At 38.7% G+C, this 18,310-nt stretch overlaps 1 protein-coding gene across 5 annotated transcripts in view; it reads right to left on the reverse strand.

The window, feature by feature from the left end:
• Nucleotides 1–18,310, reverse strand: part of PLEK (pleckstrin) — a 56,134-nt gene that overhangs the window by 36,359 nt on the left and 1,465 nt on the right. Inside the window, exons 2-3 of one of the 5 annotated variants that reach the window (XM_085218755.1) lie at nucleotides 16,954–17,082; nucleotides 14,635–14,764 (exon numbers count right to left, since the gene is read on the reverse strand). Coding sequence is in view for 2 of the 5 variants with exons in the window: in XM_085218753.1 (XP_085074879.1) it covers nucleotides 438–467; nucleotides 1,379–1,393 (45 nt within the window). In the remaining 3 variants the exon portion in view is untranslated. Of the gene's footprint in view, nucleotides 1–437; nucleotides 468–1,378; nucleotides 1,946–2,682; nucleotides 2,825–6,094; nucleotides 6,118–14,634; nucleotides 14,765–16,953; nucleotides 17,083–18,310 lie in introns of those variants that run through there. The other 4 variants (XM_085218753.1, XM_085218758.1, XM_085218757.1 and 1 more) reach the window with 4 other exon arrangements.

An 18,310-nucleotide genomic window follows, 5' to 3' on the forward strand; every position in this document is an offset into this window, starting at 1 on the left:
CAGCAAAACAGTTCTCATCTGCAGAGAAAAATGACAGGAACTCACATACTGATATGTAGGTCACACACACAAGCACATGCAAAGAAGTGCTTTAATGTGCTGAACATTAGCCCTGATTTTGAAGACGATTACAAATAAAGGGGAAAAAAAAACCTCAACAAGTTGACAATAAGTCAAGCACCAAATCCAGGATACCTTTTTCCTTTATGTGCTCTATAAAGTAGCATGGCAACACCTCACATTTCACAAGATTTAAGCTTGCTTTACTGAACATTTTATTTGATCCCAGAGACCTTTGTCTGAGGAGAATAATGAGAATCAGTTTTAGCCCATCTTCATTTTTACCTGCTAGGCTTTTAAATACAATCCATAGAAGTGAAAAATTAAATGAGGTAGTGAAAGCTGTCTCTGTCTATCTCAGACCAGTTATGCATTACCTGCTGTGTAGCCTCTCTGATGTAGAGCTCCTGGAAGACAGACAAGGTTTTACTGCAATTTACATCCAAGCAGTCCAAACCACTGCTTTAAATAATTAATATAAAAACATCAGAACATTTATCCATAATATTAATTCATTCACAATCTATACATTTTCAAACAAGAGCTCATTTAATGTAAGCAGTTACAAGTTATTAGTCATTACAGCCAAGAATAAGCTCCCAGCTCTGGTTAAGTTTTCTTCCTTGCATTTTTAATCATCATTTCAATTCTCACAGGTCTAGTAAAAGAAAATTAACTGCTTAGCATTCAGGGATTTGAAGTAGTGTTCTTCCATCTCACAGAGGCTTCACAAAAATTAGAGCCACATTAAGAACATGAAAAAATCTGACTTCACTTTTGTTTTCAGTAGTGTATCAGAACAAATCACAGAACATATGGAATCTCATTTCCTGTCCATCACATGTGGATTCGCTGGTGTTTTATTATTATGGTTCACCTCACATTGCAGCCTTTCTGTCATTCTGGACACTAATTTCAACCACTGTACCTGTTCAGATACCCAACTTCAATCTATTCAAAGCAACTCAGTACAGGACCTCAGCCTCTCTTTTCATTGTCATGAAAAGCATTTTGTGTTTAGGGGTAGAGGCTGCAGAGAGGAAGAAAAGCAGAACAAAATACACTCCAACACAAATTTCAGTTTCTTAACAATCCAGACTAGAGCTGTCAAAGAATAAAAGCAACCATCAAAAATACACCAGGCAAAGGTGCTACTGAGAGAAAGTACCTAGCATTAAGGAGCTTCAAAAACACAAGTTATACATAAGGTGTAAACTACCTTAAAAAGATTCCCCACCCCATTTGTGACTGCATAGGCCACTTCTCCCACAAACACAGCACACCCTGTGACCTCACAGAGTGTAGTCCAAGTACTTACAGGCAGAAGAAACATCTTTTGATTCAAACTGATAGCTGAGGAGCAGCATCTGCCCGTGCTGATCCAGCAGTGCGTCACAGTCAGAGATCTAGCGAGCTGGCACAGCTCCAAACCTCATATCAGGGTGTTTCTCCCAGCACTCCTCGTTCTCCTGTTTATCAGCCTCCAATATGTGCAGCCTCCTGAAAAGTTCCTGCTTCCCCACAAGTTCAGGCTCATGCATTTCTTGGTAAGCACAACCACAAGGACTGCTCATCCAACTATTCCTTGTTCACAGCTCCCAAAGGAGGATGCTATTTTCTCACTAGAGTAACTATCCCTCACTTAAAAGATAACTCCAAACTATCTCAAAACAAGCAGCATTTATGAAGACAGACACAAATCTCATTTCACCATTGTGTATTGTTAAAAATCTCAGATCCCATGCTTCCCTAAGCTCAGTTATGTCTGTGGAGCCATGTTCCACAAGCTAGAATCCAGATAGCTCTGGACAAGCTCTTTAGCATTTTACCAGTAAACAGGACCCAATAGCAAATCCCAGTGCAGCATTTCATTATTTTTTTCTTTGCAGTGGGTCAGCACACTCTGTGCTGTCTCAGTCCTCTACCTAGCAATGAATCTGAGCTGATAAATGTAAACCTCCACTGTAACTCTAAATTATGTGCCTCTCTTCACCCGCATTAAGTACTTCATTCTCAGGGGAACAGTATTAGCATTTATGGAAGTAAATGCCTCCGGGTTTTGCTAATGAGATACAGCCTTCTGCCTTCAGATCACAAGCATGAATCCTACTCAGCCCAGAAGTAAATTTCTAAAAGAAATTTGGTATCAAGATGAATTCTCCTCCATCACAAATTCATCTTTATACTTACTGTGCAGCTGTACTTAATAAATCAGATAGGGCTTTGAGCCAAGGACTCCAAACTGCAGCAAGATCCAAAATCACTTTGATAGAGATTTTTGAAATACATAAATACACTTTGGGATACACACTCACGAAAGGGAAAAATAAAAAGAAAAAATCTTGAAGTTTAATATAAGCTCTATGAAGTATAATTTACAGAAATTTCCATAATATTGAGGGATTTGCATGTACGTAAAATATACATTTGTATTTATAATCATTGCATAAAATTTGATATAATAATCAACTGCTTTAGCTCCCTTCATGGTCACATCACTTAAACTGTTTGGACTTGCATACATACAGCAAACAGCTAGATGTTGATACACAGCTTTAGAAAGCAGTGCATACAAAACTTGAATGACTTGCTTTGGGGAAAAAAAATATCCTAAGAACTTACAGTGCAAGACCCTAACGTTGCTGCTCATCACTGCAGCCGTTCCTCTCATCCACAAGAGGGAGCTTTCTCTCGCAAGGATGACAAGCTCTTTGGCAGTTCTCGTTTTGGAAACGTGTAGGAGCTCCAAACAGTTCTGGAGGGCCCCACGCCTGACAGCTTCCACACAGGATTAGCAAAGCAGATTCAGAAAATGTGGGAAAAAAAAAACGAAAATCAAAGATCATGCATTTATAAGCTCAACCCTTTCTCAGCCCCCTGTGTTCTGTCACATTATTACTGCTCCCCATCCTCCTCCTCCGTAATATAGAAAAGTAGAGAGTACACAGAGCAGATAAACCTCAGAACTTCAAGTCCAACAGCACCATTTATGTCTGCACACGTCTGACTCACATAAACTTGACTCACACAACTGAAGTGATCAGCTGACCAGACCTTAAGGGGAACAATAAATCACAGTAGTTCAAAGAACAGAACATCTTCAGATTCAATGTGGCCTAACAACTGAAAGAAATAACTGACTTCAAATTTGAAAATGTAATTCTAAGGAAAGAAACCGACCCAATTTTCTCTCTGACAGCCACTTACTAATTCAGCTACAAGTGGAATTCAGCTTTCACTGGGGTTAACCCAGATGGCAGTTTCCTCCACTGCTCAAATTTCTGTCTCACGCTTGACTTGGAGCTCTGAGCAGCAGTTTCTGTCAAGGCAGCACTGTGCTATCACCAACTTTCACAGTTGCTGCTTCCACTACTGTTTCCTTAGCAAAGAACACAAAGCTCACAGGTGACAAGCCAGCAGGGAGCGATGCTGAAGCTGTGCTGTTCACACCACCTAGCAGCTAGGGACTTCCACGTTCCCTGCTGTCTAACTTATAGCACAACAGGCATACCCTCCTCCTCCTGGGTACAGCTTACTGCCATTGTCAATAGTGGCATTCGAATAACACATGCACACAAAGGAGCCCTTGAGGCCTGTTGTGGTAACGTTTCAAAATATCAGAGTAAACATATTTGGTGTGAGATCAGTAATAAGCACAGGCATCAGATTCTGTGTTTCAGAATGCATTGCGAGTCTGTGCACTCAGAACACAAGATAAACTGAAGACAGCCGAGTTGCCTAGTCCCAGCTTTGCTCTGAGTTGGGAGAAACAGTTCTGCTGTGAATACCTAATTGCTATTTATACAGATCTATATATACAAATATATACACACTGATCCAAACGCAGATCAAAGCTCCGCAGAGCCAAATGTGGGGATAAGGATCAGGTGAAATACACCTCCTGCTCCAAAGGCCTCGCTATCTTGATTGATGACTAGGCACATGAAAAACAGCACCTGCTGCTCAGAACTCTCTCCTCCAAACAACTGAAGTAATGGCTTAAAAAACGCTACAGGTCTTCACTGCCTTCAATACTTGCTGTTACTTCAAAGCCTACTGTGCTGTAAGTGTGCTTGCTGTGCTTTGGCTTACACGTAATTAACTCTAGCAAAGATAGATTCAGCTGCACAACACAGCCATTTAAACAGAAAGCCAGAAGTGGTAGGATAGAAAGGCCAGTTCTGGGTTGATAACTTAGCATTCAATCTTCTTTAATCAAAGCTCTAACATTTTGGAAAAAAGTCATCCAAACAATCTGCAGGCCGTGCCAGATCACACTCTGTGCTCACAGGAATTTTTCAGAACAAAAAACTTTTCCTGCTCATAGATGATAAACCTATTTTATCATGTTATTTGGCAAATGTAAATAGCTAACAGAATATTAATAACCAAACAAAACAGGCTAGACAGCATAGTTTGAGAAAAGACTGCAAGTCCCAGTACAACTTAAGGCAACTGAAAAGAGAGTTGTTTGTATAACACTTAATAAGTCCCAGAGAGAAAAGAGACAGCTATGTGAAGCTGTCCAAATTTTTTCCCCCCCACCAATAATTACATGTTTCTGATGTTTCAGAAAAATCAAATGTTCAGAGATCCTCCTGGAAGTTCAGTGTGCATTTGATAAAGCTGTAACACAGGGAGCAAATTTAAAAAGCATTCTTGTTATACATTTTGCAACATAGCCAATATCTTGGAAGGATAATTCTCTTTACATCAATTAAAAATCTTTTCTGAGGAACACATTTGCAGCATTCATGAGGTCTGTTCTGTCATAACTTAAAAGGAAAACTTGACATCAAGCATCTCAGCAAGACTTGCAGCTTACAAAGGCAGCTCCAATGTTTATACTCATTCCATGACCGTTCTTCTAGTTTTCCCCTCCCCTCCTCCAAATATTAAAGAGAAATGATGGACCTTTTAAAGATCTTCCTAAGAAGAATCACTTGTGTAGAACTTGCAACTGCAACTGAGTAACATAAAACACTGGAATAGATTTTGCTCTAAGACAAAAAAAGGCAAATGACAGAATACAAATTAGAAGTCAAGGTTGTTAAACACAAATTACTTGGGTTAACTCCAATCTAGCAATCACCTTATAAAGTGATCCAAAATGTTCTGGTCAAAGTTGGAAACTTAGATACATAGCTTGAATTTCAAAGTTGCTTTGGAATCATCCTTCTGGTTTAGTTGAGTTGAAAGAAAAATGGACATTGGACAATTTAAGAAACAGAAAATTCTCAGGCAAGTCCAGAAAGGGAGCAGTAGACTCCTGTTACTTAAAGTATTCCCTAATCATAATGATGTTTGGAGGAAAAAAAAAAAAAAAAATTAGTTATTTCTTCAAATAAAGCTTGGCAGAACATATGCCAACTCAAACTTTGCCAAAACCTTTCTATTTTCAAGCATATTTAGCAGAAATTGAATTCTAACACGCATATACACTCACAAAATTGACTAAAAGCATTGAACACAATTTGCTTGATCAAGTCATTGGAAAATCTTACGAAGCATTTTTCACAAAAACTACTTTGGCCTAAAGAGTTATTTCTCTGTAAGAAGTATTCCATAATTAAGATTGTACTGGAAGTGATACTGTAGACTATTTATCTCTGTATTGTTCTTGTAAAGTCAGCATGCTCCATAGACATGGGACTGATAACCATTAAGAATATGCTTTCCCCTACTAAATATTGCTTTCTAATAAAATGAAGGGTTAAAACAATAATTTGTCTCTCTAGCCCTCCAAGCCTGTTATACAGAATTACCACTTACTTCAAATTAACAGAAACAAATGATAGAGTATGATCTTCAGTAAGCTACGTGTCTATTTAACCCTGATCATTAATGAGTACCAGATCTTTTATCCCAATATGGTTCCTCTCTGCGATACTCTCACATAGGAGGCATACCACAATTTTAATTAAAGAACAGAAATGTGACTGGAGAGTCCAACTGCAGTTTCCAGAGGGCAAGATTTAACTCCTGCCTGGCAGTCCAAGTGCAGAATACAAACACAGCAAAACAGAACACTTACCAGGGCTTTTCTGCTTCAGTTTCTACACAAACCACAGCTCACTGGACTTACAATGCTGTTTGAGTATGAAACTTGAACTTGGGCAGCTACATTGCTTCCCACTCCAGAGCAATAAAGTCAATACATGGATTTGGAAGCTCACATGTAGAACATGAAATGCTCACGTCTCTATAACATGTATGAAACTTTATGGAAGGCATTCAATCCTTTTAAGTCTTTTATGATCCAGAACAGCTTTATTTAAGGTATTTTCCTCCCTGCTGGAAGAAAAAAAAAAAAATGCACAGCACTCTGTGTAATGCACTACCATTTCTAAATAATTTGCAACTGTGAAGAATCAATGGAAACAAAATTGTTCTTACTTTCCATATTTGAACAATTAAATGTGAGCTGGACCTGCATTAAAAGTAGAAAAACCTCCTCAAAGATACCTGGTATTTAAGGGAGTTTATTTAGATAGCATATGGGAACCTTTACTGAGATTTGAAGCATACCATACTGAAACAAAGGAACCCAAATTTATTCCTGTACTTTAGTTCCTCCCTAATACGTGAGGACCAAAGTCATTAAAGTGTTTTTAATCTTGTCTATACTAGGAAATAACACATACAAGATTAGCAAAAGTAACCTACAGCAGAAGAAAGAGCTCGGTTCAGTTGTGAAGAATGGTTTTAAATTATGTCAGGTTAACTGGGATGTGAAAGCACACAAACCATACTCAGTCAAGACAGAACTTTATTATATCTCCAGTTCTAACACTCTTCTGTGAGCTTTTCACACGTTTATTTGCAACACATTCAGAAAGTTAGCAAAATCATCACCAAACACCAGTTTTCTCAGCCCTTCAGGAACTGAAAATTGGAAAATAAAATCTATTATTTCGGAGAATTTTCATCTGTGTTTGAAAAACTGCATACACCTTCCTCACAAAAGCTAGCTATAAGAAAGATGCTTCTCAAAATGTCACTGGGAGTAATAGTCTTTCTCTGGCAAGGGAGTTTCTTCTGTTTGTTTTAAATTGCAAATAGCTACAGTTACAGCCATAAGGTAAGCTCTTCAGTTCACTGCCACCATACCTTAACCTGCATCTGGGAGGACCACATTTAGCTTCTATGTCCATTCCCTAGAGAAGTTACAGCAACTCAAGTGTCCCAATAATAGCATTCCTTTCATCAGCAGTGCCAGAAATTTAAAATGCAGACATCTTCTAGGAGGCTACCAGATCACTCAATCCAGCTATGAGATGAAAACCTTGCACAGTTCTAACTCCACATATGGAAAGCTGTAGAGACCCATTTTCTTACATCTATGGTCTTTTTTAAACAGTGTTCCAATCATGCACAAAATGTTTTTATTAGAGCTGCAGTCAAGGACACATCAGCTATAATGAAGCAGTAAAATTTAACTGCTGCCAACAACGTTCTGCTTTGGTCTACAGTCAGTTGAGTTTCTGCCCAATATCCACTAGCTATGAGGCTCCCACAGTATGACACTAAGCTCCTTTGTCAAAAGTCTTTAAGTTTATTTTGCTTTTACTGCAACTCTTCACTATGCAGTTGCGCAGTAGTAAACATGACCTTAAGCTAGAGTGAAAGCTTGGCAACAACGTGATTGCAGATGTAATCTACAACAGCCACAGGAGCTAACCAAGCCAAAAGCAGAGCTACAGCTCTTCAAAACTCAAGACTATAAATGGCTATACAAGAATATATTTCATGTTGTGGCTTGTTGGTGTGATTAACCATAGCGCAGTGTTACACCTGCAAATCATTTATCTTTTTGCAGATTCTGCAGAAGTTACTTATATGCTTTTATACCTGATCATCTTCCAATCATCTAACAGTACATGAGGAGCAATAAATCAGTGGTACCACTAGAAACAGGCATTTCTGAGTGCACGTGCAGCTCCCTATAGCATCAGGGTCTTGGATGGTGAAGTGAGCCGAAGTATGCTGGAAAACAAAACGGCACCATGATTTCAAAGGCTCAAAATGAAGGCCTGGTTACCATTGCAGATAAAAAATAAGAGCCATCATCAAGCTTTTTTTTTTTTTTTAGGATAAACCTGTTTTAAAAGCTTGATCTATAAAGTTCTGTTCAATAAAATGTAGTTATAAAATACATTCAACTGCAGTGCTTTATAAAACAGAGTGAACAGCCAAGAAATGAATACATCTGAGACGTATTTACAAATAAGCTACAGAAATAACTAGCCACAAACTTTGTTGCTGCAGCAAAGAAAACTACAGTAAAAAGAAAAGGCTTTCCTGAAAGCAGTTGTTTAGATAGAAATAAAAAGAAAAAGCTGGAAATTAAGTTCACTGTAAAAGTGAATCCACCTCCTGAAGTGAACATCCAGTTACAATCTCACAGCTACTTCTGTGAGATGAACAGAAGACAGATCCCATCAGGAAAGAGACATTGAATTTCCATCCTTTTAGCATTTTCCTTTCTCAAGGCAACATTTCACCATAGGCAGAATGCATGCTTGGCTCAGGAATACATTGCTGAAGCCATAAAAACACTTCAAATTGAATATGGATTCAATCACCTCCTCACTCAGCGACTGAACACCCAAGCCAATACCTGGTTTTCAATTATTCTAGCTCCAACATCATCAAGCCCTGAACTCTACCAGCAGTTCTATAATCAGCTTAACTCGCCACTCTCAGGGAAGGGCACTGTCTCTCCCCACATTTCTCACAGTTGCTCATTCTTGTCCCTTGCCAGCACTCAGGCAGTCACCAGGTCAGTCACATCAGAAGGCTGATCAGGCACACAATGACTTGAAGAGTTATTTTTCAGTCAGATCAGCTTCCCAATCCCACCATGCTCACAGCCACAGGAATACAAATGCTAGCAGAAGGAAGAGGTCAGGAACACATAGCAAGAATGAGCTGTGCCTCAACCAACTGAGGAACTGCACTTTCATACTGAAGTTCAGGCTTTGGCTCACTGCAGTGCTTGCAACCCTGCTCAGCAAAGCACACTGACTTGAGGCCTCAGTTACTATGGTGATGAGCATGGAATAAATGTTTATATATAAATTAGGTAAATTTTCCCTTCAAGAAAATAGTTGTCCTTCTTACAAGGAGTTATTCCTTTTTTTTTTTTTTTTAATTGAAGTAGATGTAAAAAGAAAAATTATTAACATATTAAAGCTTAATGATCATTATTAGGCATTAGTAAATTAATGATGATTTAAGCCTATGGTAAGAACTAACAAAAAGCATGTGGAAAATTAGTCAAAGAGAATCCCAGCTCTTCTGAGAACTAAAGTGCTCAGCTCCCTAGAGATGAAGATAATGCTTGGCTTTATGTGTTTTAAGTTCTTGCTTATGAAAAACTGGAATGATTACAGGAACTGGATTTCATTGTTTAATGAAACTTAAGCGATATCTCTTATTTGAATAAAAATGAATAAGTCCTGTACTTCTATGCAACTACTAAATTTAATCACCCCTGCTTGCAAAACAGAAGCTTTATTTCCTAACTAAGATTACTGTAAAAGCAGTAAGCAGAAATAAATGAATTTAAATACGCAGTTCAAAAACTCAAATAGTTTACTTCCTTTTTCAAAAGCTTATGAATCAGTAACTACAGGAGAACTATTTGCCAAAAAGATACTAAATTCAGAGTAGACAAGATGGTTTCCTAGGATAAGTGACTATAAAAAAACGACGACAAAATTTAACCAAACCCTGAATTCCTTCCTGAAGAAAAACAAATGATTGGCAAAACACGGTGGAAGTGTTGCCAGCCGATGAGCTGCCTCATTCTTTCCACTATGATGCCATCTGTAGCCAGCTCTTCCCTGTCCGTGTGCACTGAACTCCCTCTGAATCTCAGCCTGACCCAGATCCAACGCTGCTGTCAGAAGTCTGAGAATCAAATCCAGCTTTAAGCACTCGATGGATGTTAATAACTACAACTGTGGTTGGAGGTGGGGCTTTGGTGACAGTAGGCAAAGTAAAGAGGCTTTGGCTCCCAGCCACTTACTATTACCACTCTTTCACTGATTTTTTTTTCCCCCCCCCCCATTCTCCCCAGTCCACAAACACACATCCATTCCCCAATCCAACTGTCAAGCCTTTAGAAAATCTTCAGTACATAAAGAGTTTAAGCTAACACAGATAATATTTTAAGAACTGAGTTAGGGAGCAGCTGCACACCAGTTCATGTAAATATATCATATGGGGAAAAAAATCTAATAGGAGAGGCAGCAACAACAGTCAGTGGATACCCTTCCTGAAGCATAGCATGAGTTGATATACACGTCTGCACGTTTGGCAGATTTTCTGCATGTTACAAGCTAGAAGTAAAAAATAGGGGATCTTAACCCTAATGAAGGAACTGAGTAACTATTCAGCCTCTGCATTTCGGCTGCAAACTGCTCCACAGCAAAGACTTCCCTGCCTTGCATACGCTGATGGTACACAAGAAATAAAGGAAGAGGTACAGCTGTTCATGAAGAAGCAGAGTGTAATCTTGACTTGCTCTAAGAATAGGCCAAGCTGCTTCCTCCAGTTTGTATGCAAATTTATTACTGAAGACAATGGATGTATTTGATGGAAGGAATTCAGCTTAGAATTGGAATCTCTCAAGGGACCACTGGAATCAAAGAAGATCTTAAGCAGCCCTTTTCTTTCTAAAAATTTTTAAGTGACAAATATTTACACACTTATCAAAGTGATCCTTGTATCCACTGAGTACTTAGTTACAGATGCTAGAAAACAGAACATCACTGCCAAGGGAGACAATAAGGTCAAACAGTCTCCACTTATCCTTTAAAACTCGACTACCAATTCCCAAAGCACTCATGAAAGTCTGCAAGATAATCCATAGTGAGGTACCAGACATCCCCAAACATTGATACTAGAACTATCAATTGCACTGAGAGCCAGCAAAACTGCTTATTGTACTGACCAGCAGTCTCAAAGTACATTTTCTTATTGATGAAGACAACACACAGTTTGAATACAAACTCCTACAGCACACAGTCTTAAAGATCCTATTTTCAGTTAAGCAACGAATAGTAATTGTAAAGGTTCAGATCTTTAATTAAAAAAAAAAATAGATCACCATAGTTGCAGGGTATGGAATTGAAGAAAATATGTAGCTTAAGATTTTTCTTCTATTTCTTTAACACCTGAAATTGTGTAAGTGAACTACACTGTTCAGCTTGTATCATCTTTTGAAAATAATCAAAAGCTGGCCTTCTTTACTCTTCAGTGCTACAGCATCAGGTAGGAACATGTTACCACAGGATACATCAGGAGATGTTGGCCAGTGTGTGGTTCCTGAACAGGACCACACCATACACACAAACTGAGGATGCTGGAGAGCCTGTAGGCCAGCTGTAAGGATGGGGCAGCCTGCTGTGAGCAACAAGCTCTCACTGCTCTGCCCAGAGATTCAGAATACTTCCAACTCAATCTCGCATCTTGGTGGAACAGGACAATCCACAGGAAACCATCCACATCTCCTATCTGCAGAGTTTCCCCTCCACCCATTCCCAGACTGCCTGGAGCACATAGAAGAAGAAAGAATGACACAAAGGCTAAATACCCATGAATGAAGATCTTGAAAACATGTTCAAAATGGCTACCTGCGATTCCAAGAACTGTTTTAACCTTCTGCTGCATTCTATAGGATGGGACAGATGTATGTGGTCACATACTCAGAGCAGGTTAAATCGACTTTAGGGATCTCCAGCTATGACTGCTTTGATGATGGATATCGGTTTTCTTGTTTGTTTGTTTTTTTACTTTAATACTAAAAGCTTTTCAGGCTTTAGACATTCCCTGCCCTTCTCCAGCTAGCAGCATTTCCTCTTTAAAAGACTGTGCTAAGGGTCACTCCGACTTTACAGGAATTGGGAAGCCCTGAAAGCAACAAAGCCCAGATTTAGGGAAGTCTTTGTCCTTATTTTTAAAAGACTGCTTACTCCACACTACTCATTTAAAGGCTCTGACCTCCTAAGGTTTGCAACAAACAAACAGTTTTAGGCTGTACTCAAAGGTTTCTGAGTGCAGACAACAAGTTTATAATGAAAATAGGTTCCCTGAAGAATTAATCTAAAGTACGATCTATTTATTGCACTCAGAACAGCAGTGCTTAAAAAAAGCTAACAGCCCACACAAGGGCTGCAGGTCGTTCAGCATCATTTATATATCTGAATGGAAAAATAAAGAGGATGCCTTCATTCGGGCTGGCCAAATTCTCACTATACCAGATGTATCCACGACTTGCTATTGACCAAGACTGTCCTTATCAGGAGAGGGAGAATAGGGTTTACTTCCAAGAGGATTATATATACCTACTCCTCCTTTTCCCCCACATTCCAAGCTAAACCTATTGCAATGCATTTGATCAGATGAGGACCGGGCATGTGTTCCCTAGCACAGAGGCATTAATGAGTCTGTCACTCTGGTGTAGGATTACTGTATTCAGACCCAGGGAATGAAAGCTGTTGGATGACTGCTACTGAGGTTCTGCTCAAAGTATTGCTAGAGCAATAGACTTGATAGCTAGAAGGGCAAGGTAGTATCTGTGACCTGTATTTTATTCTTGGCTACACATACCAGATCAGTAAGTAGCATGCTTCCTGCTTCACCATGCAAAGAGGGAGTATTTCTCAGAATTGTTCCTATTTGAAAGAGGGCCAAAACATAAACATTTCCCAGACATGGGCCACGCTTTTAGCTCTGGTGGTTAGCAATAGAGAGGTAGCAAGATAATCCTGTGAGCCTAAGTCAGCCAGAAAACAGCAAATTATGTTGACCCGGAAGCCACTGCAGTGCTGTTTATTCTAGTCCAAACTTGGTGTGAGTTGTAAAAGGGAAAGAACACTGACTGCACCTTCACCAAGAAGGCTTGTCAGAATGGTGGGCTGCTATTATGTGCAGAACTTGGTACACCAGAACCGTACACACCGCATTCAATCTTTATCCAGCTGGGATGCATGCAGCTGTAGATAACTCAGAGGTAACATGCTTATAATAGCATTAAACAAGATTATTTAAAAAAAAAAAAAAGCAAACAAGATTTACATGCGTTGCACAGCTCTCACAGCATTGGGAAGTACAGCTGTGTACTTCACCTGCCTGTGCATTAGCAATTTTACCAGCTATCCGTATGACTGCAAAAGTGTTCACAAATCAACTACAGCTGAATAGGAAAAGGCATGAAAAATTTTCAATTCTTTAAAAGATAATTGCTTCCCCCCCCCCACGCCGAGCACCACATTAATGAGATGATACTATTTAGTTATAATAATCTGCATATATACTTACATCACAAAAGATTCAGCTAAAAAGCATTAGAATCACTACTGGTCATATTTTACCCATAAGCAACAAAGACTGGAGATTCTGTTGTTCCTGTTTGCTTTGTTTATTCTCCTCCCCCCAGGTAGGTTCTTCCATAAAAGAAAAGCCCCCATTCTAGCAAATTCTTGTAGGAGAGCTCAGCAACAGCATGACTGATCAGAAACTAATTTAAAATACACTGATTTATAAATCCATTCTACATCAGTACCTTGTCAAGCAGAAAGGAAGCAGAAGACTCAGGACTTAATAGTGTACCACAGAAACAAGCTGCATTCCACCCATGGCAAGTGCCCCTCTTAATTAGAAATCCTTTTGCATGAAGGCCCAAAGACTTAGAGCACATAAAATCTTCAGATTAACAGAGTTTAACAGTGAGTCCAGTCAAGCTGCAAGTCCTGTAAGGGATTCTTTACCTTCTGAGCAGAGCAAGAGCTCCTGGCAACTGTTACAACTCTGCACCAAACAGTGCACAAACTCATATCTCCTCCAAGGAAAAGGATGATACAAGGAAGCTAAATCTTTTAATGCTTCTTTTCTAACGGTCTATTCTAAACACAAATTAGCAAAATCAAACTCTTCCAACATCCTTTCACCCTGATAATACCTAGGATGTCCAAACACCATGGACCGAGAACCTGAATGTGCTTTACAGGGAGAAACAAAAGAAAACAAATAACAACAAAACGTAAAAACAAATGCAGACATCCCATCCAGAAGCATGAGAATAACCTCACTACTCTCCTACCAAAAGCAGCAGAGCAGGAATGAGGCAATTTTCTAGTCCTGTGCTGCAAACACAGAATAACTTAAGACTACTGTAGTAAGAAAAGTGCTGTACCCACTGATGATAAACGAGGGGCTCTGGAGTCCAAGAAAAGGGATTCTGCAAAACCAGTTTTGCCATGCAACATGTGGGGTAGCAAAACCTTTCACAGCTATAAATATACAAGTGGTATTCTATATTAGCACCAAATGAAAGTTCTTTGAATTCTTAGATGCACTTTGAACTTCCATAGCAAAAATCACATCCTGTGCCAGTCAAACTCAATTGGGAGTTATACTCCCTCCTGTTTCTCAAATTGAAACCACAAACCACAGAGCCCTCAAAATAAGCTTCTGAGAAAGTGCCTGCATAGAGCAGAAGTACATAGTGAAAAAAAAAAAAATCACACAAGCACAGAGCTCAGAAAATGTAAGAATATTACTTACCTCGGCATAGTCCCATGTCCTCAGCTAAGAAGGCCTTGAATGTTCATTTACACGGATATATCTGGTTGTGCTGCATCACATTTTCCTTGAAAGCTCTAACAACTTATTTCATCTCACACACATGATGGCACTGCAAATTAAAATGGATTTTATGAGCACTGAGATCACAGCAACCAAAGCCACATAAAGATACACAGATGGACACAATTTACTGTATGATACCATAGAGTTTCTAAATGCCATTCATTTACTCCTCCATGATGAACAGGAAGGGTTAATACACAGAACTCCACACTACATTACTTAAACTCTCCACAACACAAACTGCTATGCTAAAGGGCATTCAACGTGACAGCAACACCTATTTTGGTTAGTTTTGAAAGAGTCAAGTTCCTCACTGGTATTCAACTGTTGTTCCAACTCAAACTGTTAGGGGATGAACAATGAAGCAGTTCCCCTGCTTTCTCTCTGCTACAAGAGAAAAAAGTAAAATACGAAGACCTTTTGGCATTATTTTGGTTAAGATGCCATTGTTTCACTACTGAATTATCAGTCTGTTTGCTATTTGAGTCATCACCTTCAGAGTTTGTACTGGCCAGAGCCTGAAACAGTCAGCCAGTGATGAAAACAGGTACTGCTTTAAGATAATTCAAGTGATTATTTCCACAAGATTGAAGCTATGTACATTAATAGCTCATTAATATCCTGTGCAGGCCAATCTCTGTTGTTTTATCTTCTTGTAGGAACTGATTAAACATTCACAACATAGACCAATGCCTGGGTATCCATAGTAGAGTTGAATAAAAGAAATAACCCTCTACAACTGTGGGAGATGAAGACATCAGTGAAAAATCAAACACTGTACTCATGCTTGCACCACTTTATGCAGTCTTTGAGTAGTCAGCCCATGCTTCTTATCAAAATTCCCCGGAACAAATATCTTCAAAACAAAACAAACAAAGCAATCAATAATACCAAGTCCAGCTACAGTTGGATGCCATTAATTGCTAGGCAAGTAATATCACCATATTAAATTATTATGCCAACAGTATAGCCTCAAAAAAAAAAAAAAAAGTAATCTTCCAGTCTCAATCTTCCTTGCAAATTATTTCCATACATTTGTTCTGCAGAGAGCTATCTGATACAGTGATACAACTACTGGTACAGGGTCAAAGATACAAAAAGCATTCTTATCCTCAGCTTATCCTAGCCAGCACCAACAGTAAGTTTAGGAAATCAGAAGACCACTTGGTAAAACACAGTTAAGCCAAAAAAAAAAAAGAAGAAAAAAAAGAGCAAAGTTTACTGAAGTGATTTTCACTTTGTGGCTTGAAGTCCTTGGGGGCTCTTAATTACCACTAAGAGCTCAAAAGGAAACCTTTGAAAGAAATAATCCTGCTCTCAAGGCATTTAATTCCACAATACCTTGGGCAGTAAGATCTATAGAAATATTTACAGCAGTTCAGTAAGTGCACATATGCTCAAGTGAAGTCATATGCAACTTCACATCCAAACCAGGTCTAGCAGTTTGAAATCTAATGCTCTTCAGAGCTGCAAAACAGCCAAGAAGGTTACCAAAAAGCTCCCTATCAATCTATGACTTCACATGAATTCTGTGGCCCTTCCTTTGCTCCTGACTTTAAACAGTCTCCTTCTTAATCTTCTAGGTAAAGAGAACAGTGTTCCCCTGTGTCCCTAACCCATTTATTTGACCATTTTTCCTCCTGTACCTTATTGGATCTGAAAAATATTCTTTCTCCTCCCAAGTCATAGGAATTTATACACGCTCACACAAATATGCAAGAAAACAAGGGCAGGCTCCTTTTGATTTCTTTCAACTGAATAGACAGATGTAGGTGTAAGAAAAATACAATGAGAGAAGTACTTTATTTTACCATGCATTTGTCAGTTCCAGTCAGTATTATATCTTTAGATGTGCCTATTATTCTACCAGTTATTACAAATGACATGAAATAAATGAATATGCTGCATCAGTTTTACAGACTATAGAGTTCAGGATCTGTAGTACCAGTGCAATTCAAACATGTTGAGAAAAGCTATTTAGACAGAAATTATAACCATCTTTTCTCTTTTGCTGATGAAATACAGCCTTCCTCCCAAAAAAAAAAAAAGAAAAAAAAGAAAAAAAGTAGGTCCTAAAAAGGTAGCTTCCCCTTTTGCCTTCTAGAGCATTAAAGAAAAATTAAAAAAAAACAAAACAAAAAAAAAAACAAAACCCACAACTGAAGCCAATAAGAACACATAAATGCTTAAAAATGGCATATTTTCAAGCTTCGCTGCTCTGTCCCAAGAGGTTACCTGCTTTGCTGGGAAAAGCTGCTTACAGCCTTTGAAGGGTCAGGAAAGAAGATTATTTAATTAGGTGGCAGCCTTCACCCTGGGTTAGCAGAAAGGCAAATGCTCCATGCAAAATACATCCTGTGACATCTGCAAGTAGAGAATGTTTGTATGAAGACCAGCACAAAGGGAGATATAAAGATATGCTCAATGATACATCATATCTACCTGTGCACAGATACAAGACACAAATTTGTAAGTAAATTAGAGAAAGGTGAGGCACCACAATTAGCACTTTAAAAGGAGCATGCTATGAAAGAACTGCAGCAGGAGCCCAGTCACGTAAACAGGGGCATGGAAATTGTTTTCCAGGCCAAGTACTAGGCAAACCACATCATTACTGTTTATGACACCAAAGAACATAAACAGGTACATAGTTAACTTACCTGTTCATTTATCTGTAACCATAACAACCTTCCACTACATTAAAATATACACTTATCCTAGTTTTAATGGTTGTAATTATGCTGCAAAAAGAGCTTTATTAAGGCCCAGGAAGTGACAAAATGCAGAACTGCCTGAAACTTTAAAAATAGACTCAAACATTGGTACCTGCAGGAATACTATTCAGAAAAGTGATAATATAATGTAAATGATTAAATGCAAGTCATGGCTTTCTGCACTTGGTTACACACTAACAAGTGCCATTTTGCATTTTTAACATCTTTTAGAAGCTGGATATAAAAGTAGCTTTGACACGTTGACACACCAAAACAAATTAAAATTAATTACTGTGACTTTGTACTGCCTCGAGAGGTTCAAAACTGTGAACAATGACATAGCTGCCTTACGAGATAAAAAAATATATATTTTCATAAGCTCTTGGCTGTCTCTTCTCAAAACCTAAAAAGGTAACGGTTAAGGTATTGTATTTCTCATTTCTGTTTATTTTAGTCCCATTACTTTCTGCCATAAAAATTCTAGCCATATTCAACTTGAATTAGCCGATTTTTACTTCCAGATTTGCATCTGTTAGTTAAGGCTGCAGTGGCAGAGAGGTAAGCAGGAGTGCTGTTTGACATTAGAATTTTTTGTTCTTTCAGAGTATTTAAACTTTTATTTTTGTCTGTAGCCCAGTCAGTTTTAATACTAGTTTTTATTCTCAGACATCCTAGGAACTAGATTTTTATTTTTTTCCTCCCCTGAGAGCAGCTGTTCTAGATGCCAGTATCTGGCAGTGAAAAGAGGTGGGGTCTTCCTTGCCTGGGCTGGACCACTTCATGCTGTATCATCTCTTGCTGTGGCAAGGCTCAGGTTCTTATCACCAAGGCCTTTTCTCCTATTTCACTATTAAAGTAAAGCTTATGGTTCTGCATTA

This window comes from Meleagris gallopavo, chromosome 2, assembly GCF_905368555.1.
Source record: "Meleagris gallopavo chromosome 2, MGAL_WU_HG_1.1, whole genome shotgun sequence".
Classification (NCBI taxonomy): Eukaryota; Metazoa; Chordata; class Aves; order Galliformes; family Phasianidae; genus Meleagris; species Meleagris gallopavo.